The 25,137-nt window shown below is 33.3% G+C and overlaps 2 protein-coding genes across 8 annotated transcripts in view; both read left to right on the top strand.

The window, feature by feature from the left end:
• The window catches only part of SLC4A10 (solute carrier family 4 member 10), a 264,790-nt gene that overhangs the window by 11,053 nt on the left and 228,600 nt on the right, over positions 1-25,137 (top strand). The gene's annotated exons all lie outside the window — the stretch shown is intronic.
• On the top strand, positions 11,326-11,663 carry BEX5 (brain expressed X-linked 5; the record flags this gene model as incomplete). The annotated part of the gene is given in 2 exon segments (XM_081051735.1): positions 11,326-11,590; positions 11,593-11,663. Coding segments are annotated over 2 exon segments (336 nt in total).

Below are 25,137 nucleotides of genomic sequence, written 5' to 3' on the forward strand. Positions count from 1 at the left end.
TTACTCAATTGCTTGTGTCAGTATGGACTCGAAGATACTTATTTTTTTTATATGGACTATACTCTAGTACTCTCAGTATTTATTTTGTTGTCATGTGATTTCATCTTTGGACATTAGATGCTCTTTGTCTCTTGTCCTTTCAATATGCTCCCATTCTTTTTTGAGCATTTCCTTGGTATCTGGCTCTACAAGATTTCCCAGGATCATCATGTATTTTCTATTCCTCAGCCCCGGAATCAGTCATTTTTTCAAGGAGCCACTAGGCTAATTTTTGAGGCTACTTACAAATATTAGCCAAAATTCCTTCCAGAAAGATTGTATAACCAGTTTTTACTTCTACTAGAAGCTTTAGTGGTATTTAAAAACTTTAAGAATTGGCTTGAAACGTTTTATTAACACTTCCTTTTATATTCCATTTGCAACTTTGTATGCTGTTAGTGTTGTTATATGTAGTAGTTTCTTTTCTTTAAAATGACAATTCAGAGGAAATGTTGAACTATTTATAAAATTCCCGTTTTAAACAAAACAGGAACAAACTCAGATACAGAGAACATTTTGATGGTTGCCAGATAGATGGGAGGCTGAAGTGTAGGTGAAAAAGGGGAAGGGATTAAGAAGTACAAATTGGTAGTTACAAAGTAACATGGTAGTTACAATTAACAAGGTGTTACAGTGTTTTATCCTTTTCCTCAGCCTTACTGTTATTAGTCTATGATACACTACATATAAATGCTCAGATTTCATTTTCTGTATGAAGGTGATTCTTACATATAGTACTTTCATCTTTCTCACTCCATGGAAGAGACTCATTCTTATTTGAACCATTCAGGACCTTTCGTTTCATCATAACCATGTTGAGGAAGTACCTGAAGATTCTGACGGATGACAAACTTGACCAGAGTAACATTTCTAGAACTTCCTATATGTTGTTACTTCAAAACATGATGATTTGGACCCAGCTTATAATTCTGAGTTTGTAATTTTTTTTATCTATATGTGGTTTGAAAAAAATTAGTTCTTTAGAGCTGAAATTAGGATTAATCTATTTTAAATCAAATAATTTAGTAACAGTAATTGCTCTACATTTATTTTGGCAATGTAAGATGGTACTTTCTTTTCGTCTTTAACATAAATATCCGTTACAATTGTTATCATAAAAGATAAATAATAACAAATCCTGACCATCAAGTCTTTTACCCTGATATTTGAAGCTGTTTAGTTACTAGTGCCAGTCTAATAAAAGGAATTGGACTCTCCAGTATAGACCATTTCTGTACTGTAAGGTAATATAGTATTTTGTCCAATCTTTATAAGAACAAAAATGCAGAAATAGTGAACTTAATATTGACTTTGTCCATTAAAAAGTCCATGAAACTTTCTTTTTTTTTTCATTAAAAGTGTCTTTATTTTATTTATTTATATTTTTAGTTTTATTTTATTTTATTTTATTTTTTACATCCCTCACACCGTGAACCTCCCTCCCCCCATCCACCACCACCCCGACCTCACACCGAGCCATCACATTATACACATAAAATTATAGTTGGCATTCATTAATGTCCAGTCTCTGGTGTACAATGCTATGACCAGGCATCCACAGCATCCCTGACATGAAACTTTCTTATAATTTAGGAAATTCTAACCATAATATATTCATTTAATATATACTGAGTCAGCCTTGAAAACAGCTTTAAAAAGATCAACCTTTCACAAAATTACTTTTGGGAGCTTATGATCTCACATGTTCCCTTTTATGATTTAAAAAACATTATTCCATTTCCTTCCAAATACTTAACCTTCACTATCTCTCTTAGCTATGAAATTCAGTATTCCTAGTCTTTAACATCTTATCTAAACTGATTTCTCCCACCTTTGGAGATAGTTGCATGGTCTGGCATCGGACAGAAAAAAGAGGAATCTTTGATTCCCTAGGATACCGATATATCTCAAAGCAAAATATCTAGTTAGCTCAATAGACCAAATATTTTCAAATTCTTCCACCTAACTTTTATGGGTACATTGAAACTTTTGACATTAGAATCAGTTTTTCTTGGAGGAATATACTTTCCTGATGTTTTTCTTGGTTCGGAAAAATACCTTGAAGAAGGAATGGAAAGGCTTCAAAGTTTATTTAATATCAGATTTTCCATGAAACAATAATTTGATGATTATGTTTCAATAATTTATATACATATTTACATTTATTTAAAAAAGTACTTGCATGTTTAAAAAGCAGGAGGTAAGAGTGCTTGACAAAAAGTTATTGAACAATTGAATATAAACATTAATATATGAATGGTTCAGATGATTTAATGAATCTGAAATTTTATTTAATGTGTCTACCTTGATTACCTTTATGGTAGCCTTCCTATTCAGTGAGAACAGAGGGGGAAAGAAGTAAATTTACTTTCTTTTAAGAAATGCATCAAGAATTCCCCCCCACTTAAGAGATATAGTAAAATGTTCCAATCATGGCTTAAGGAGCATTTTGTACTGCTTTGATCATGATGTCTTTGTGTAGATGACCCATGCTAACGGGAGAGTAACATCAGTACAGATAAATAAGGCTCAAAGATAATTCAGATTATCTTTTTAGGTTAGTCATTTCAGCGTTCTGTGATCTTTTGTTTTCTTTTGTGACATGGATAGCCAGGTGCAGCCAGAAGAGGAGACACAGGAGGAGAAGCTGAGGTCCATCCCTGTCAACCATTCTTCAAAGAAAAACACACACGCAAACTAACCAAAAGACAATCTACTTACTGAAACATTTTGAGAACTTTTTGGACTACAATTTGAAATGATAATAAGGTTAAAATAAGATAAGAACTGATGGCTCTTAATCCAACGCTTTACAGTAAATGACTAGGCATGAGAGAGTTAGAGACTATTTGATTTTTCAGAATTAATAATTTAATAATCAGAAGCAATTGAGGACATTATTCTACATGAAATAGCCAAACATAGAAGGACAAATACTGCATGATCTCACTTATATGTGGAATCTAAAATAGCCCAACTCATAGAGGCAGCTAGTAGAAGAGTGGTTGCCAGGGGTTGAAGAGAGGATGAAATAGGGAAGAGTTGGTCAAAGGGTACAGTTTCACTTGTGCAAAATAAGTTGTGTAGATCTAGTGTAAATTATATATATGTATACATATATACATATATACATGTATACATGTATATATATATATACATTTGTATATATGTATATATATGAATAATAATGTGAGGACACATTAATTGTACACCTGAAACCTATGTAAATTTACTAACAATTGTCACCCCAATAAACTTTAGTTTAAAAAAAAGATAAGTATATCAAACCAAATTATGTATGTGTCTTGAATAATATTATTATAAGTGACACTGCAATATAATGAGATAGAGAAAAGTTATTAAATAAATGAGGCTAGGACCCTTAGCTATTTTGGATATTAAATTTTAAATCTTATTTCTACTGCTTCAAACTAAATTCCAGACTGAACATGGTCGAAATAGATGTGGTGATCTATAATCTCTTTGGGGTATAAAACTGTATTTAAGCACTAAAAAAACAGAAGAAGTAAACATATCTATGTTCATCTATCTGTCTACTGAAGCAATTGAGAGTTGGAAGGGCCTATTTTTGATTCCTAAAAGCAAAGTTTTGTTCTGAATTCTCGTATAAAATGGTCAATTGGGTGTGGCTACAAGAGGAGACATAAGAGAGGCTCAGGAAAACCATATTTCTTATACTTATAGATCCCTAGAGAGGGAGTCACTGCATGCCATACAAGGTCAAGGGGAAGCACCAGGTTTGGTTAGGTGGCAGAAGACAGAAGCAAGGGAAAAGTTTAGGACAGAGCCTAAAGGAAAGACAAGGCAGAGTAAGTTTAGAATTGTCCAGTTTGAATAATTTGGGTTTTGGGCTATTGGGTTCTCTAGTTGCCAGATACCTGGCCCTGGGATGATTTAGGGCAGGGAATTATTGGCTTGGTTGTGTGAGTTAGAGAAGGAGAAAGTTGGGGGGTATAGATTTGGGATTTGTTGGTGTGCATATGAAAGCCGTGTTTGTGGGAAAGTTAATCATCTTTAGGATTTAGCTAGTCTTGGAGGGGTCAGTCTCTCCCTGTGTCTGTAAGTTTTCAAATGCTAGAGCATCAATAACATGAGAAGTAGGAACACGTAGTAGTACTATAATTGGCCCAATGATGAATGGATGCTAAAGAGACAAATACGGAATCTAATTAAAAATGGAACAAGTGGACATACTGTACTAATCTATAAATTCTCTTTAAAAAGGAAATAGAGAAAGGGTACCTGTCAGGCCATGTGTGATTATCTCACTTTATCTACCTCCATGTATAAGAGGGATTTTTGGAATTCCCAATAACGTTCTCTCTTTTGAATTTATATGTTTCCATGAAATTATGGACTTTGATGGAAATTTTACTATTAAAAATTGAAGATACACCTGTAGTATTTTTTATACTACACAACCTCTTGGAATAATATTTTCCAATAGTTAATATATGTTAGCTTATTAATATAAAGACTTAATAGAAAGAAATGCATAGGAAAGACATTTAATTTTCATTAGCCTCACCCTGATTTCTTTCCCAGTCTTTCATAAGTAGATTAGTGATAAGTCAAAAAAAGTCGAGAACCAAATGATTTCACTCATATGTGAGATATAAAACTGAAAGCAACAAACAAGAGAAACAAACAAAAACTCATAAACACAGACAACAGTTTAGTGGTTACCAGAGGGCAAGGGTAGGGGGTGGTACATGAGGGTAAAGGGGGTCAAATATATGCTGATGTAAGGAGAACTGACTAGGTGGTGAGCACACAATGTGATATATAGATGATGTATTACAGAATTGTACACCTGAAATCTATGTAATTTTTCTAACCAATGTCACACCAGTAAATTTAATACGTTAAAAAAATGGATTAGTGATCATTTCATGTTGGTCTGACCACATATCCTTTTTGGTAAGACATAACAATGGTTTTATGTTATGTGAATAAAGAGACAAGAGTTCACCTTTGATTATTTTGGATAAAGCCTGCACAAGAAAACACTGTATTGTTTGGACTTTGTTATATTTTCAAGAAGCTAAGATTTTAAAAAATGTAATATTCCCAAAGAATTTAGTGTTGGCTGAACATTCAAACTGAAAACCAAGGAAAGCAATTTTACATAAATCTGAGAGCCAGTCAAAATAAAGAGCAATGAACGTTTATCAAATGCTGACGATGTGTATGGACACTTCTTAAATCTTGTTCATTTTTGTTCACCTGAATTATATACTAAACTTCCTTTAATATTAGTAAGCATTTACATGTTGTTGAGGGGAAGGAAATAGCCTAAGGAAAACGTGAAAATATAATTCAATACAGACAATTTCTATTAATGCACAACTACTTTATGAATTAAATCAAGCTTTAAAAAAAATTGACAGAACTTAAATTTCCACTGAACGTATTTGTTAACTATATGCAAAATTTAGCTATTGCCAAAATTTTATAAAACTCCTAGTTTTATAAACTAGCTTCTAGTTCTAGTGGATGCTTTTTGAAAGTTCATGTAATTCTGTGATCTACTTATAATGCAGCTAAACAGAGAAATTGATTAAGTTTCCTTAAGAGTCAGGTTCACAATCAGGGTTGTGATGCATAAAAGTCAAGTATGGTTATGGCTTATAATGAAAATTTATTGTATTCTCTGTTTAATCCCTTATTAAAGACTAGCTACATTTCTTTCAAGTTCTTTAACGTGAGCAGTTAAAGCTTGTTTAACAATTCCTTTAAATCAAATTGATTCTTAGAATGCTAAAAATAAAACAATGCACAAATTTCTCTTTAACTTGTTTTTACTAGTTTGAATTTTGCATCACAAATATATAGGAAATATTTGATTTTGTGAAGTAGAACACATCAAGCTAAATTAATAATTTTCACACTCTTAATTCCAGGTAGTTCAGAAGTCTTCATTGCTACCCATTAGAGCTCAAATTCATCCTTGTACAGACCATTAACTGATTTGGAAGTTCTATGAGGGAATTAAAAGATTTGAGGACATGTTTTCAAATGTTTAAATAAGTAAATATATATTTTGTAATCAGTACTATTGATAAGGCTCTAAAATTTTAACTAGTAAATGATTTCTTCCTTGTAAATTAGTTGCTTCAAAATTAGACATAACTAATGCCACAGATATTTTTATCTTTGATATATTGACAAAAGGCAAGCCACTATGATTTAAAAACATTTCACATTTGTTGAAATCCTTCCTTTTCCCTGCTTTTTGTATGTATTGTTTCTGGAATTTTTATTTGTTATGTAACATGAATTTTATGATAGTGTAATTTCTAACTTTTTCCTCATTTCACAATTCTAAAATAGGTACTATTCTTGTAGGGGTTGCATATCTTTTATGCTCAGAGATTTTAGAACAGGCTTTTAAAAATCAACTTTTTCTTTTTCTGGAATAATTATACAGGATCTTCTTAATTGAAGACTGTTAACAGCATTTATTGTGGTTATTCTCTCATTTGGAGAAATTAAATTACTCTAATTTAACTTTGAAACGAGGTGGTTCCTTAAATGTCCTTGGAACCAAGTAGTTAGCAACATTTATCTGCCTATCATGTTTAATAGTGTAATTCTTCAAACAATTGAACAAACCAATTTGAGATATTTCAAAGTCTGTCAGGGTGATTGTGAAGGAACACATTTATTTTCATGTTCAAATTAGAGGTAATTAAACCATGAAGACTTTGAAATATTAATTGATAATCAAGATGATATGTCCAAATCAAGGTACAAGTCTCATTTTTATGTACATGACTGTAATAAAAGTAACTTTTTGATGTATGTGATCAATAGTTTAGAGTACTTAATACCAAGTCATTTGTATTTTTAAACTAGTGTAGACATCCACCAAAATTTGAAATCAATTTCAAAGCTAGCTTAGAATAAATGTATAAATTAATGTGTCTAAGAAAAGGACTGGAAAAAAGATGAAAGCACAACATAGTTTATGGGAGTGATTAATTATCTAATTAATGTGTTCCTTTGAGAGAAGAAAGAGAACCCTAGGTTGATTGAGCTAAAAATGAAAGTATTAGTGTCATATTGAAATTTATAGTAATCCTCTTTCTAACTGCTTTCAAGATGCAGTTTTTTAAAAATTTGAATACAGTTAATTTCTATTTCTGAATTTTATACATTATAAAACTGCTTTCCATCATCCTGATAGCATGTAGACCAAACAGATAGGGTTAGATTGGTGAGTCTGGTGTCGCGGTCCAGTTCTTTACTAATAATTTTTGGGGCAGAGCGATGATACAAACCCAGTGAAACAGTACGATGATGGGTTTTTCAAAACTCTTCAAAAGTTTTTTTTTTTTTAATTACAAATACAGCATTGATGCATTTTTCAAAATATTATGTACCTATGATCTCATCTGCCTTCTCCCCCCATATCTCTATACGGTAAGGGAGGCAGCATTATTTTCCTGAGGAAACGATCAATACATTCAGGCTCAGGTGGGTATTTGATTATCATGCAATAAGTTACTGGTAAAACCAGGACCAGAACTCAGATGTCTTACATCTTAATTTTTTGAATGTTTTTTCTCTTACTCTGTGCAATGGCAGAATTGCCTTATGATTTCTTCAGGTGAGGGTGCACTTTCCCAAACAGGTAACTTATGCAGTTACTGGCTCACTCATTCACTCACTCATTTTTACTGAAGACATAGTATGTGCCATTGTGGAGGTTAAGGACTTGCTCAGCTGACGTTAGTTTCCCACAGAAGCTTCATACTTCCTTCATAAGAACTTTGAAAGGATGATCGTGATGTTTATTTGGGTATTGCTATTGCTGAGACTCTAATACTTGGTAAATAGGACTAAAATGTTCTTAAAAACAATAAATTATGAAAGCTTTAAAAAATAACGTAATTACTTGTAAAAAATACAGAGGTTTAGGTTTTAATTGATCACCACCCTGAGTGCTGGGCCCCCTCCATTCTCTGCAGAATTAACCTCTGTTTTCATAGATAACACATGCCGCAGATAATACCCGCAGATAATACATGATCCTGTGGGTGTTTCCAAAAATTGCATCATACTGTTGCCTTATAAACTATCTTTTTATTTAAGCAATATGTTTTGGAGATCTGTACATGATGGATGATTAATCTACGTCATTGTTTATCTGTTGCATATACCATAGTTTATGTAACTATTTCCTATTACGGGAATTTAGGTTGATTTCATTTTTTTCCCCTTTATAAACAATGCGTTGGTAAAAATAATTATATGTGTTCTCTGGAGTAGATACTGAGCTGCCTAACTGAACTTTTTAATAGATGCTGAGAAAATTACCCTCCACGTTGGCTGACCCAATTTTTAGGCAGTCTGAGATTTTTTGTTAACCCACATTCTCCCAAATGTGATATGATACAAAAAATTTGTTTTTGCCAATCTAATGGATGAAAAAGAATTGTTATTGTAAAAATTTGCCTTTCCTCAGAATGTTTTCATCCAGCCTCTCATTTTTTTAACACGTGTTCTTACAAATGTAATATCGTTAAAAATTTTGTTTTGCTAATCTAATAGATAAAAAACAATGTGATTATTTAATAAAATGTGTATTTCCTTAGAATATATTTCCAGTTTATTGTCCGTTTCTTCTTCTGTGAATTGCCTATTCATACTGTCTGTCCACTTAAATAAAGGCTATCTTTTTCTTGTAGATTCTTACAGAATTATTGTAGATTGTAATATTTGTCTATTAGTAACATTGCACATTTTGTTTTCCAGGCTTTATCTGTTTATTTGTGGTATTCTTTCTAAAGAAGTGTTTAATTGTGATGCAGTCACATTTATTAATCTTTTCATTTGTCAATTTTTGCTTTTTGTAATTCTACTCAAGTTTCATAAATATATTTTCCTATATGCATATTTTTTTGATCTTTAACCTAACCAGACTTTTTTTTTGTAGTGCTATGAGATTGGTATTTGACTTTATTATTTCAAACCAAAAGACTTTTTAAAAACTAATCTTTTTATTTTGGTATAAATTGAGATTTACAGGAAAGATGCAAAGATGCAGCATCCCAATATATTTTTTACCTGGTTTCCTCTAATAGTAACATCACATATTGTATATTTGTCAAAACTAATTAATTTCAACAGTAATTACAAACTCTATTCAAGTGTCACTGGTTTATCCTCTTATGTTCTTTTTCTGTTCTGGGATCCCACTGCATTCATATTCATGTTTACTTAGTCTCCTCTGATCTGTGATAGTTTCTCTTTCCTTGTTTTTCATGACCTTGATAGTTTTGAAGAGTATTAGTCAGATATTTTCTAGACTATCTCTTAACTTGGGTTTGTCTGATGTTTTTCTTGTGATTAGACTGGGGTTATGTGGTTTGGGGAAGTACGCCACAGAGGTAACATGTTTTTCTCATTACATCGTATCAGGTGGTAATGATATCAACATGACTTATCACTGGTCATGTTAACCTCGATCACTTGAAAAAAGTCATGTCTGCCAGGTTTCTCCCCTGTGAAGTTACTACAGTATTTGATCTTCTATTCTCTATTCTTTGGAAGCAAGTCATCAAGTTCAGTCCATATTCAAGGAGTGAGGAAAATCCATCTCTTGGAAGGAAGTATCTACACACATGATCTGAAATGCTTCTGTAAGAAAGATTTATTCCTTCTCTCAGATGCAGCTATTTACCCAATCATTTAATTATATCAATATAGACTCATGCACTTTTATTTTATACATTAGGTTATAATCCAATAATATGTTTTGTATTTTGTCTGCTCAAATTGTTCCAGCTTTGGCCATTGGGAACTTTCAAATTGTCTCCTGATAATTTTTTGTTATTGTTTTGAGGGATCATGTGTAATTAAAGGGAAAAAAATATATATATGTCATTGATTTAAAAAAAGCTCAAAAGTAATAGCATATACAAATATACTTATTTTCCTAACATTGACATTTTGCTTTGAAATACTTAGGACTCACAGTGATATATTGGACATTTAATTTTTCAGGATGGTTTTACATTTGGCAAATCTCTTTATAAAGTTATTTTAACTTATTACAGTCTAATTATATTTTAGTGACAGAGTGCCAAATGGTGAATGACTTGTCCACTATATGTAAAGGTTGGTAAATTAAATTAAAATATTCACAAACAAGATGAAACATAGGAAACAATGTTGCTTATCAACCGCACAATTATTTGGTTTTAAATAAATGAGGATGTGTAAAAAATAGTAAAACAAAAGTGACCATTACTTAAAAATTATTTTTTCAGAATTTTTTGAAAATCTCTAACCTTTGAAATTACATCCCAACAATATGTATAAAATAAGAGTAATTGAATAACATATGTTTGAGAATGTTATGGGCTTGAAACTGGGTCCTGAACATGAATATATGCTATGTGGTCCGATGTACTAAGATTTGCTGGGTTTTAAGAGACAACCTTTCAGATAATATTTAGGAGATTTGATGATTTCTCTTCCTACTTCAAACAGTAGATCTGTCATCATTAAACTGTTTTCTAATAAGTATAGCAAGCCATTATAATAATAGCAATAATAAAATTTGCAGCATTATAGAGTAAATGATATTCCCTTTTGAATAATATGTTTTTTGTTATTTGCTATTAATTAATCTATATGGGTACTTAATGGAAAGACAAAGGGCATCTTAGTGTCAACTAGCTTACTCTGAATCTCAGTTTATCTATCTGAAAAATAGAGATCTAATACCTGGTGTGCATGGTTTTGTAGGTATTAACTAGATAATATGTTAGAAACATCTAGCCTTAAGCTTGGCACAGAAAAATAGAACCACAAATGTGAATTCCTTCCTTTTCTACTGCACCATATAAAATTTATAAAAATGAAAGTGATTCATAGTCTATTGATACAGTTTTGTTTTAGAGTTAAGCTATTAGTTGAGCAGAGTTATTTTTAGCATATTCCTTGTATTTGATCTACTTAGCTCACTATGAACACCTATAAGGAATCAATGAAAACAGTGACGCAGTCCTTATGAGACCTAGAACTAACGCGTGGATTAGTCTCTCCTCCCAGTTGCCATCTGAGAGTCTTCGTGGCTGTGCACTGGCTCACCATCGCCTTGAAAACCTGCGAGCCTGTAGCCCTGAGGAGGAGGAAGTAGAAGCTGACCTTGATCCATAGCAGGTCCGTTGGTGCAGCAGATTTCAAGGCTAAGAGAGGAACACTGCTTCTGATCCTGCAGGAAGAAGCAGGAAAAAAAAAAACCACCTAAACATGGAAAATGTCCCCCAGGAAATCAAAGGAGGGCTGCAGGCTCCAGTGCAGAATGAAGATGCCTGCCCTTTGGGAGGTGGTGAAGGCCAGGAGCCTGGAGGAAATATTAGAGGGGATTGGGCTCCACCTGCCCGGGAGTTTAGAGAGTATATACCCAACAGGCTTGTCAATAACATTGGCGTGATTGATGGAGATGCAGATGATATGGAACGGTTCATGGAGGAGATGAGAGAGCTAAGGAGGAAAATTAGAGAGCTTCAGTTGAGGTCAGTCTGCTCATCCTTACAGGCGATCCCCCACACCATGACCATCACGATGAGTTTTGCCTTATGCCCTGAATGCTAAGGTTAATAATCATAAACCTCCTGCTTCCCTCATTGCATTTTCTTGATGTACTTATTACTGTGAACCTTTGGTGTTCTGTCATTTTTCTCATTGGAGATTTTGTTTTGACTTAATCTATAACTTTTTCTGTCAGCACGGAAGTTTCATCAACTTGCATGGAAAGATGTTTAATAAACATCGGAAATAAAACGGTTTAAAAAGCAAAAAGAATAAAAATGAAAATTCCATAGGAGTTTTTTTTTTCTTTACTTTGGGGCAAATGCTCATGACTGGGAACATTATAACAACCAACTTTTTATTTTGTATGATATAAAGATAGGCATTTATGGTAGATTTGATAGATTTGTTAAAGTGGTTTCTATTATTTGGAGATTATTAACATGGGATGAAAATAAGATCTTTCTACAAAATTAAAGAGCTATCTTAAAAAAGTAAAACAGGAAATGATGTGGAGATGGGACCAAGATGCAACCCTCAGGGCAATGACAGTAAATTACAGTGTATTTTACTTGTTAATAACATGGCTTTTTTCTATTTACGGTAAACTCATGCCATAATTTCTTATATATTTTTTCTTTCCCTACAAGCAATGTGTTTTTTGTAGATTTAACTGACTTGTAAATTGAAGAGCTATTCACTCTCCTCAGCGTATATTTACATTCCTTCTAGGTTATCTAATTTGTGGGCATATAATTGTTTAGAATCGTCTTTTATGATCCTACGTATTTATGTAATATTAGTTGTAATGTGTGTGCATTCATTTCTGATTTTATTTGAGTCTTCTCTCTTTCTTGTTACTCTAGCTAAAGGTTTGTCAAATTTTGTTTATCTTTTTGAAAAATCAGCTCTTAGTATTGTTGATTTTTTTCTTTTATTTTTCTGGTCTCAGCATATTTTACAGATTCTTTTGCAATGTCTGCAAGGATGTAAGGTTCTTTGTTGTTTGGCCTTTTATTCTTGTTCAAAGTCTGTTTGGGCCTCTTCATTCTGTGACTTGATGCTTTCATTAGTTTTGGGAAATTCTTAGCCATTATATTTTCAAATATATTGCCTCTTTTATTTTTTTGTCTCCTGTCGTTCTGGAATTCCAATTCCATTTAAATTGGACCATCTCATTATATCTTTGATATCTTATTCTTCTGTATTTTCTATAGGTTTCCTCCTTATCTTGTTTTTTTTCCCCCCCTTGATAATTTCTTTTACCCCTCATCCACTGAGATCTTAGCTCAGTCGTGATAGGTTTTGGTTCTATATTTAGTTCCAGAATCTAGTTGATGCTTTCATAAATATGCAATGTTCCTTCTTATAGTTTTAGTTTCTTGCTGAAAAATTTGTTTGATTTTTATTGCCATAACCGTAGTAAGTGCAATTGAAAACAAAACAAAAGACTACATTGTCTCTGATAATTCTTTTCTATGGGAAACTGGTGGGTCTGTTTCTGTTGTCTATTATTTATGGTGGTTCTTATTCATGTTATTATAGCTCTTTTCTCTGGTTAGGTTTGATTGTGTGCTGAAGTTTGGGTTTATAAAATTATCCTTTGAAATAATTTAAGGTCTAGAATGATATTATAATCCTCTGAGATGGCATTTTTCCTCTGCTACTGCCAGGTATCCAGAAAACCAGCAAATCTGGGTCATATTAATTCGAATTCAATGTGTGAGATATTCTGTGACATTCAGATAATTCAGTGCATGACTGAAGTCAATGTGAAGGCTGTTTTACTGCCAGTTTTTCCTTACATCTAGGTTACAGGCTTTCACATCTTAAGTCACAAGTACAAGTTCTCCAAATTGTGCTCTCTAATTCCAAGAGGCTGTCAGAAGTGTAGTTCAGTCTCTCAACTGGATCAAATCAGCTCAGAACAGCAAGTGGCCTCTAATCTGCACTCACCTGTTTGGTTTTCAGTCTGTTTTTGCCCAATAATTCCTTACTGTTTCGTTGGCTCTTCTATGCTTTTAGAAAGATGTTAGGTATAGTTCACCTCGATTTTTTAAAAGGTTCATATAAGGGATTTTAGAGTTATTTGTGGGAGGGTTGGTCTGCATTACCTAGTCCACCATTACAGAAGTACATGTCCCTCTTCAATGCCTGTTTGCATTGCAATTAAAATATATCATTAGGTGGTTCTTTGCAGGAAAACATGGACATAGAATCAAAATTTTATTCTATATTAAAAATTAAAAACAAATCCCTATGGCTATTTTTTGCTTGTTTGTTTGTTCAAATGAAGTTTCTATTCTCGCTCAGAATGTCTGAATGGATGAGTACATGTAAATTTAAAGCTTTACAGAAATCTATATTTATGGTAAATCGTTAACTTTTAAGGCAAAGCATTACTGAGTATATAAATGACCATGCTATTCTGATAGAAATGAAATTTATAACTCCCGTCTAAAAATTTGAGGTAGATTTGAAATCTCCTTTGCTCCCAAACTTTTAAAAGATGAAGTAATATTAAGCGTCAGAAACAGCATTATACGAATTAGGTTTAATAAGATTGAAGAGTGTAGTTCTTATCCAAGGTGTAAAATTTGATTTTACATCTTCGATTTGACATTATAATCATCCATGTGCCTCGTAACTAAAATGTCAGTCACGACAGACTACGATAAAAAGATGTATTTAGTAATGAACTTGTTTTTAAAAATTTTAACAAATAACTTTATAATTTACTTTATAATATTTATAGGTATAGGTGCAATAAGTAAGAGTGACAGAAATATTTCCTTACATGGATGTGTGAGGGAATCCTATTCATTAGCTTTTAGACGGAGCGTATCTTGAAATATAATTTCACCATTTATTGCCCATGATGTGCTGCTTTGTTGCCTCTCCTGGGTTACATTGTTACCGTAAATTTAGATTTCAACAGGGTTTTATGTGATTACACTTGTCTTCATTAGCAGAAGTGATTCTACTGATGGTCATGCAGGGCAGAGGCAAGTAAGTGAGAAATATTTTGTGTAGGAAGGGGTTTCAGTATCAGTCAAGTTCCCCTGGTTATAGTACCTCTGTATATTATGTACTTACAATGGGGACCAATGGGGAACCAAGAAGGGCATAAAAAGAAAACACTAGCAAGTGACAGTAATTTGATAAAAGCTTAGTTGGTACATATTTAGGCATGAAGGAAATATTTGAAATTTAGACACTCTCAAATCCATTTTTAAAAAATAACAAAACATTTGCCTTTTTTTGTTCAGAAAAAATATTGAATTAAAAACATTTTTTAAAATTTTATTAATTTTTTAATTAAAGTTTATTGGGGTGACAATCGTTAGTAAAGTTACATAGGTTTCAAGTGTACAATTCTGTAATACATCTATATATCACATTTTGTTAAAAACATTTTAATCCTATATTATATGGATAATGTGATTTCTATAGCTCTGAGGAGGGCTTTCAGAACCAGGCACTACTATGATGGAACAATCTGAATCTCTATAGGGGAAAAGGGACAAGAGTGTTAGAGGTCTGAAGGAGGAGTTAGAGGAAAATATGTAGCAAAGAGGGATGAGAAATGTTTGTAAACAGCTGTGGATAGTACAATAATTAGCAAAAGTATATCAAAAAGCAAGAAGATTAGAGAAACGGGGGCATCAGATTTGTGTGATGTTTTTGAAGAAGGCTGGAGAGGAATAAGGGATAACAAAGGCAAAGGAATATGCCAGTAGAGCCTACAGGGCCGCTGTTTCTGCAAACTGCATCTACTTTTTCAGGAGTATAAAAAAAGAAAGGATAGCATGGACAGTGAATACAGAGAATTTGTGACTTATGGATTAGCTCGATGCTTGATTATAGAAAGTGGGGTTTCATCACTGTTAAAGGAAAGCCACGGTCAGAACTACAGATGTGTTTTCTTTTTTCTACCCCCTTCCAAAACTCGGCCCTTGGCTTCTCTTTGAAGTGTTGTGGGGAAGAGTGTTGTTGAAAAGGTAGGAGACCAGGCATTCGAACCCAGGGTCTAATTCTTATTCACCAATGAAGTGACAAGTCAACCTCTGAATGGTAGTATTTTCTATAGCTATAAAGCAGAAATAATAATAGTAACTATACTACTATTTTAAGGGTTGTTTTAATATAAGCTGAAATATTTTTGAAAATGCTTTGAGAGATATATAAAACGTAAAGTTTCATCTCATTAAATACTTATGAAAAGCAGTATTTATAGAATCTTAGCGATCTAAGTGTAAGTCCTATCACTCCCCTCTCCCTTTCGGTCTGTCTTGTTACTTAATCTCTCTGATTAGAAATATTTTTATTTATACAATAAAGATATAAATAAGGTACTGCACCTTCTAGGATTGTGAGAATTAAATATGACACTGTACGTGAAGAATTTAGTGGGGCACCTGGTACACGGTAGGTGATAAATGTGAACCCCTTCTTTTACACAGTGACATTGGAAATCTGCTCCATGGTCGATTTTTGTGGTTCCATTTCTTTGCTCACTATTTATACCTACCTCATTTGTACTATGAGGTACTTTGTTTTTATGTTCTTGTAGTTTATATGCCATGTACTATAGTTATCTGTATATGTCTGATTCTGCCAATAAATGTTAAGCTGCTTGAAGGATGAGATGGGAACCCATCTTGCTCACTTTATATTCTCCATCATGGACAAATCATGGCAGTTTTTCAATAAATATTCACTATATTAGAAGGGTCCAATAAGGTGAATGAAGCTTCTGTGCTTGATAGTCCCTTCAGCCTGATTCTAAAGAGTGGTTAACGTCTCTGCTACACAATAGGTAGTTATTGAGAAATCCAAGCGTTTATTTATTCATCTGCTGTTGGATTTTGTCCTCACACGTGCACATGCAAACAATGTCTTTAATAAACACTTGAGAAGAAGCTGGCCATCTTTGTAATGTTGCTGCTGCAAGTCCCTCATCTCTAGATACTCGTTTAAATGGTTCACTAGGTTAGGTCAGGCCTTCCCAGAATAATCTCTCTTTTGGTGAACTTATAATTAATTAGGGACCTTAATTACATGTAACACAATCCCTCCACCTTTGCCACATAATGTAACATAATAATGGGAGTTATAGCCCTTCACGTATCTGGTTAGGAGCAGTTATAGGTCCTGCCCATACTAAAGGGGACGGAATTACACAAAGATGGGGGTCATCTTACAATTCTTACCATAGTATTGGTATGGTTTTGTGTCTCTCATTGTTAATAATGTTAACAAACAAGAACTCTGTGACCAAAAACTTGAGAAGTTCTTCTTTGTGAATGCATGAAACTTTTGCATTAGAATGTTCAGACTAACTCTATCATCTTTTAGATTCCACATAGAGCCTCGACCCAGAAAAAAAAAAAAAGAAATCAATTTAAGGAAAAATGCAGATGAATAAAAATATTTAGAATAAAACAAATGGTAGTGTTTACCTTGCTCTTTAATAGGTTCTAGCCTTTTTGGTTCACTTGGTAGAGTGCAGGAGGTAAGAGGTCTTGAAACATTCCTGGTCTTGCATCTTTTGAAACTTAAATCAGATGATCATTTTAAAGGATAGGAATTTCAACTGAAGTCAATCAGCAAAATAGAAGGAGAGCTGGAGTGCATATGGTATGGTGAGCTTAGTTATATTTTATTGATGATCACAGCCAGTAAGAAAAGGTATTGGGTACTTATAAAATGTTTTTACTCTGTGTTTAAGAAAATATCTTTGTATATCTTTTTAAAATGAGTATTCAAAAATGGAATTTAGAGGAAAACGTACATCCACAGAAAAACTTGTTCAAGAATGATTATGGTAACATTATTCATAATACACAGGAAGTCTGTCAGCTGAAGTAAAATGTAATATATCCATATAATGGAATATTATGTGGCAATAAAGAGGAATTAAGTACTGATGTGTGTTACAACATGAATGAGCCTTAAAACACTATGCTAATTGAAAGAAATTAGACGCAAAACACACATATTGTATGATTCCACTTATATGAGATGTCCATATTAGGCAAATCCATAGAGACAGAAAATAGTGGTTGCCTAGGGCTGGTGAGGGGAGGAGGGTTAGCAGGGGAAGGAAAGTGACTGCTGAGGGGCACAGGGTTTCTTTTTTGGGGGAAATGTTTTGAAATTAATTGTGATGGTAGTTATACAACTCTGTGAACATACTAAAGATTATTGGATTGTACAATTTAAATGGGTGGATTGTATGGTATGTGAATTACATATCAATAAAGCTTTAAAAAACTTGAAATTGCATGGCAAAATAGCATTTTGATGCAACTAAATTATTTACTGTTATCCTTACTTCTCCTGACTTTGTTCTGAGCATTTTATCGTGTGGAATGTTCCATCTGCTTAGGTATGGATATCCAAAATTGAAAAATGTAATTCTGTATTGACTAATTTTTAGGAAGAACTAGTGGAAGTATGCGAGAGTATTATTCTTGTCAGGACTTTTACCATATTTGGTCAAAAGCAGTATATGAGGCCGGACAATTATGTTTGCGAACTCATAGAAAAAGTGCTATATACCTCATTGCTGAATATCACTATAGTCACCTTTGAAGTACTTCCCTTGGGAAGCTATGTACCAATGTCAGTGCCTAGTCCACCTTTCAAAGCAATTTTGGAACTCTTTTTCTGGAATAGCCTTCAGAGCTGTTGTCGTATTACCCTTGATGTCCTGAATGTCATCAAAATGTCTTCCTTTCAATATTTTCTTTATTTTTGGGTAAACAAAGAAGTCATTGGGGGCCAGATCAGGCAAGTAGGGAGGGTGTTCCAATACAGTGATTTGTTTACTGGCTAAAACCTCCCTCACAGACAGTGCCGTGGGAGCTGGTGCATTGTAGTGATGCAAGAGCCATGGATTGTTGTTGAAAAGTTCTGGTCGTCCAACTTTTTCACACAGCCTTTTCAGCATTTCCAAATATTCCAGTTGGTTAATTGTTTGTCCAGTTGGTAAAAATTTATAAGGAATAATCCCTCTGATATCAAAAAGGATTAGCAACATCATTGCAGCAAGTTTGTGAACTTAATTGTCAGAACTGGTACAATCCTCTTGGATGAAAGTAAAAGACAGAAGTACATTGTGTATTTATTAAATACTTCAATACCCATTTCTATTGATTTAAATTTGGACAAATCTCTGAATAAGATTTCAGGAACACCCCAGATCACATGTTGTCTTTGTATTGTATGATTTTCTTATTGCTTCTCATTAGGATGTTTTAATTAATTTCTCTTCTAGTATAATCATAGAAAGGCAAATAATAATTTTTAATGATAATGTTAATAAAACAGAATAGGTAGAAGTCTTTCTTCTGACTAGATTCAGAGCAAATGTATTCAAGACAGTCTGGATACTTCTGTTTGAAAATGCTTTATGAAACATTCTGAGATATTTTCATAGAACGCCTCTGAAATATGCCTTTTAGCATTATTTGTTTGTGGAGCTCTGAAGAATTCATTAATATTTTTAGTCTTTCTATATGCTGGTTTCATTTCCACTTTTCAGATTGAATTACTCAAACTACGTAGTTAACATGATTTGTCTAAAACTGAGTAGGCAGTAGAAGTGTTGAAATGTAAGCTTTCAGCAACAAATTATGTTTTTTTCACTATAAATGAATATTTCAGTATACTACGATACTTTACTTTAGGCAACAGAATTTTATTTAAACTTTCAATATTCATAAGCTAAATAAGAACCTCCTATCTGTTACTTTTGAAAAGTAAAAAAGTAATCTTAAGAAATATGCTTTATGGAGATAGTCTACTCATTAATTATTTTAAAAGTGAATAATATTCTGATTCTATGGAGTCTTGAATTTCTTCCCAATGCTGTGACCTAATATGAGATAAGTGGTACATACTTTTTGATGTCATAGATACTTGCTAATGAGACTCTAAGAGATGATCTAAGCTCTTTCCTTATCTCTGGGTAGATTATGTCTAAACTGTTTTAGCGATAGTTTTTGCCACTGTAAGAAACATTGCTTAAGTTTTCATTTTCTTAAATTTTTATTAATTTTTAAAAATTTATTTGGGTGACAATTGTTAGTGAAATTACATAGATTTCAGGTGTACAATTCTGTATTACATCATCTATAAATCCCATTGTGTGTTCACCACTCAGATTCAGTTCTCCTTCCATCACCATATATTTGATCCCCCTTACCCTCATCTCCCACCCCCCACCCCCCATACCCTCTGGTAACCACTAAACTATTGTCTGTGTCTATGAGTTTTTGTTTCTCATTTGTTTGTCTTGTTCTTTCGTTGTTTTTGGTTTACATACCACATGTCAGTGAAATCATATGGTTGCCTGCTTTTTCTGTCTGACTTATTTCGCTTAGCATTATACTCTCAAGATCCATCCATATTGTCACAAATGTTCCTATATCCTCTTTTCTTACCACCGAATAGTATTCCATTGTGTATATATACCACAACTTCTTTATCCATTCATCTATTGAAGGACATTCGTTGTTTCCATGTCTTGGACACCGTAAACCAAGCTGCAATGAACATTGGAGCACACGTGTCTTTATGGATAAATGTTTTCAGATTTTTTGGGTGGATACCCAGGAGAGTATGCCGGGTCATATGGTAATTCTATTTGTAATTTTTTGAGGAACCTCCACACTGCCTTCCATAGCGGCTGCACCAGTCTGCATTCCCACCAACAGTGTATGAGGGTTCCTTTTTCTCCACAGCCTCTCCAACACTTGTTACTATTTGTCTTGTTGATGATAGCCATTCTGACTGGGGTGAGGTGATATCTCATTGTGGTTTTTATTTGCATTTCTCTGATGATTAGTGATGTTAGCATTTTTTCATATGTCTATTTGCCATTTGTGTGTCCTCTTTGGAGAAATGTCTCTTCAGGTCCTCTGTCCATTTTTCAGTGGGGTTATTTGTATTTTTTTGTTGTTGAGTTTCATGAGTTCCTTGTATATTTTGAATATTAGCCCCTTATCGGAGGCACTGTTTGCAAAAATCTTCTCCCATTCAGTTGGTTGCCTCTTTATTTTGTCAATGGTTTCTTTTGCTGTGCAGAAGCTTTTAAGTTTCATATAGTCCCATTTGTTTATTTTAGCTTTTACTTCCATTGCCTTTGGAGTCAAATTCATAAAATGCTCTTTGAACCCAAGGTCCATAAGTTTAGTACCTATGTTTTCTTCTGTGCAATTTATTGTGTCAGGTCTTATGCTTAAGTCTTTGATCCATTTTGAATTTATTTTGGTACATGTGAGAGATTGCAGTCCAGTTTCATTCTTTTGCACATGGCTATCCAATTCTGCCAGCACCATTTATTGAACAGGCTGTCTTTCCTCCATTGTATGTTTTTAGCTTCTTTGTCAAAAATTATCTGTCCATATATATGTCATTTTATTTCTGGGTTCTCAATTCTATTCCATTGGTCTATGTGTCTGTTTTCCTGCAAGTTTTCATTTTTTAAAACCTCTAACTAAAATAACCTCTTTATTCATTGTTTCAAGGAAGCAAATACAGGGTGGCTCTCTAGCCTCCTTAAAATTGTAATTTATTATAATTATATTATAATTATAATTTATTATAATTGTAGTTAAAAGAACTTTCTAAGGAGATGCAGTTTTTTTTTAAACATTATCTGTCAGTAATCTCAGTTCACTGGAAATTATTCTACCCTGTCAAAATAGGTAGGCTGTATCACAAACATAATACAACAATAAGAGTAGTGATAAAAACCTACTACTTTTCTTTTCTTCCAAATCCCCTTGTTGTCTCCCTGCATTGTTTACCATGGACCTCTCGACCCATAGTTAATCAGATTTCTGTATGATTTGCTAATTAGGTGAAGGCCTGTATAGTTAAAATCGAAACAGTATATTGTAGCCTCGGCCACAGTGGGATCTTTCAAAACAATGTGCATATTTTAAAATTAGTTTTAGGCCTTAGTACATCCATATTCCAGTTTCTTTACCCAGGAATTGAACCAGTGAACATGGGCTCAGTAACAATTACCTATTGGTCCCTAAACTGACAAACCATTATTTATCTGTGTGTGTCTTGAATAAAGCTTCTTGGAAGTATCTATTGTGTTTTGAAGTGGATATTAATGAAAGCCTAGTTTATAAGGATAATTGTTAGGTTCACATAATGTTTCTCTTTAATTTCCAATTGAGAGGAAAGATAGGTGTGAATCTGGTAGTTGTGGTAGTGTGTTGCTCCCTCTGCTCTGCTGTGTGTCTTGGTGGGGGCTCCGTAGCTAATCTGATATTTTGCTGTTGCAAATTAGATGAAGAATACAATATCATGTTACTCATAATACCTCACTTGCCTTTTAGGAATTTCTTTATAACAGTCAGTTTGTTTTAATCATTTATATACTCTTTCATTTCTGAAGCGACTGAAACAATTTTTAAAATTCTAGAACTAAGTTTTCCAGAGGAAAAAAAACCAGTTAGTAAACCACTTTAAGAGAAATAGGAGTACCCACTAATGAAATATCCCCTAAAACTGAAGTGAAGAATAAGTTTATCTTGGCTCATTTTGTGCTTGTACTCACTCATCTTTTTTTTTCTTCTTTTTTTTTGTGGCTTGGTGTTAGTATTTCATTTTCTCTATGCGATTATGATAGATGCCTATTTCCCACCATTTTTGTTCTTTTTGGGTTCTTGCTATACCTTTTATTTTCATTTTTAAAAATTTAATTTTTGAGGTGACATTAGTTAATAAAGTTATATAGGTTTTAAGTGTATAGTTCTATAGTACATCATCTATATATTGTATTGTGTCTTCACTACCCAAAGTCACATCTCCTCAGTCACCATATATTTGACCCCCTTGCCCTCTTCTATCTCCCCCGCATCCTTTCCCTCTGGTAACCACTAAACTGTTGTATGTGTCTATGAGTTTTCAGTTGCTTGTTAGTCTTGTTCATTTGTTGCTTTCAGTTTTATATCCCACATGTGAGTGAAATCATATAGCTCTCAACTTTTTGCTTTACCTTTGAAAGGCCATGTGTTAAGTTGTGATATAATATTGTGATTATTGCATCCCATGAGAATGTAATATTATCTAACACTTCTTTGAACATATTTGAATCTAGACTTAATCCTTATTTGTGGAGAAAAGATATAAAGGGGAGGAAAATGTAAGTTATGAGACTATTTAGTTCAAGGAAGTGAAGTCCTGGAAACTGTGGGCTGCAAGCAGTAGTACGGAAGGAGAAGCAGGAAACTCGCTTTGAACATATGATCATATTATCTCTGTTGCAGGGCATTACAAAGTTGCGGGAGTAATAAAATGTTGTTTTATTTGTATATCATTGTTGTTTCAGTTTGTTTCCAGAGATGTTGATAAAACAATATAATCTGGTCAAATTATTGCTATACTGTAATACAAATTTTTTTGACGGCTGCTGGTTTAGTAAGAGACCTTGATATATATGTAGAACTGTGGAGGCTGTATATTTCTTAATTGTATACATTTTTCATTAATAGATACTTATAACATTGCTTTTCAACCTACCAAGAAATTTTCTGAGGCAAAGGAACATGATCTTGAGGGTCATTTCTCAGTTCGATTTGCTTTATTGCACTAATGAAATGTTAGGCTGCATTCAGGAAGTATTTTTCGTAGTGGCTATGGTTAATTAGACATAGAAAAATTGGAAACAAGAAGCTCTGGAACTCTAAATCTGATTCTTCTTTTTTGATCTTGCATGTAACACTGTTTTCTTAATAAAATACATGAGCGTTTTGGCTGCCTCTGTCACTGTCTTAGTCCCTTTGGGCTGCTGTAACAAAAATACCATAGACGGGGTGCCTTAAAAACAACACAAATGTATTTCTCTTAATTCTGGAGGCTGGGAAGTCAAAGATCAAGGAATTGACAGATTCAGAGCCTGGTGAGAGCCCACCTCCTGGTTCAGAGTGCTGTCTTTTGGCTGTGTGCTCACCTGGCAGTGGAGGCAAGGAGGTCTGTGGAGTCTCTTTTATAAGGACACTAAATCTCATTCATGATAGCTTTGCTTTCATCACCTAATGACCTTCCAAAGCCCCCACCTTTAGTTACCCTCACACTGAGGATTAGGTTTCAACAATAGAATTTTGAGGGAACACAGACATTCAGTCTACTAATATGACCATGTCACAAACGTTAGAAGTAATATGAACAGACTAGTTGAGGGATATAAATGATATATGTCTATTAAAATAAAAACATTTGAGCAGTTATTGAAATAATACCTAAGCATTACCTGGGCTAGCAAATATTCAGAACAGCATTTGTGTTTAAACTTTGGTGTAAATTGTAGAATGTTGCTGCAAGGTAAAATTGGACATTTCATACCTAATGAACGAACCAATCGGAAAGCATTTTTAGAATTTGTAACCAGAGATAATGATGCATGAAATAGCCATTATATATTCCATTACAGTGCCTTCGTGTAAATCAACTCCCGTTAGTATATTTAGAGGCTAAGATATCCATTGCTAGACCAAATTAGATCACTTAAATGTTTAGTTCCTATTTGAAAACAGCCTTTTCGAAAATAATATTGCTCTTTTAAAAATATAATGTAGAAAGATAATAAAAATATAAATGGGAAACAGTTATTGTCTAAATTTAGTGGTGATTTTTTCCGTATTTGGTCTTTCAATTTTTTTTTAGGGGAATGAGTTGCTATAACATTAGAAAATTATATAGTTCCCTGTTGCTTTTATGGGTAAAGTTAAGTCTTTTATCTGACCTGCTGTTCATGTTCATCTGGATTTCTTTGTGTACACATTTGTTTTCATGTGTTTGAAGTTTTGAGAAACAGTCTAAGAAGCAGCACAACACTAAAAAATTCTATTTAATGTTTAGACATTTATTTCACTTTAATGAATATACTACAATGAAAATTTGAAATATATTCCTAGAAAAGTATTGTATGACATTTAATATGCAGATTATTTCAAAAACTGAAGGATGTATTTCTGTAAGCAGAATTGGAGCGTAACTGAAATCATCTTATGAAAAACGGGTTTAATCCAAAAATAGTAGCAGCTTTTGATAAATGCTACTGTGATAAATTCATAGAATGAGCACATTTCCCATTGCAATTAATGATAAATGAAATAATCACACACTTTAACTTTTCAAAAGATGTTATTTTACTTTTCAGGATCACATACTATCTGAGAGGCTATGTATTATAATGATGACAAAAGTAGAGTAATATTTTAGCCTGGCTTGTGGCATGGATAAAGTCGTATTTTGACCTCAGCCACTTGTGGTGCTTTGTATCACTAACTAAATATGACATCTATCTTCTAATCCTGGTTGAATTATTTGTTTATGTGGTTAAATTCATTGTGTAAAGTGGCAATGATTTTCACAGAAAGAAGAAATAGAAAACAAGGTAGGTGAAGTCCTATGAAAAAGAAAGCATGTTTGAATATTGGTTTCACCATTCATGTTGGATCTGGGGATTTCAATAAAAGGCTGAATATATGGTAGTAGATA

This window comes from Rhinolophus hipposideros (genome assembly GCF_964194185.1).
Source record: "Rhinolophus hipposideros genome assembly, chromosome: 6".
In the NCBI taxonomy this organism is placed as follows: Eukaryota; Metazoa; Chordata; class Mammalia; order Chiroptera; family Rhinolophidae; genus Rhinolophus; species Rhinolophus hipposideros.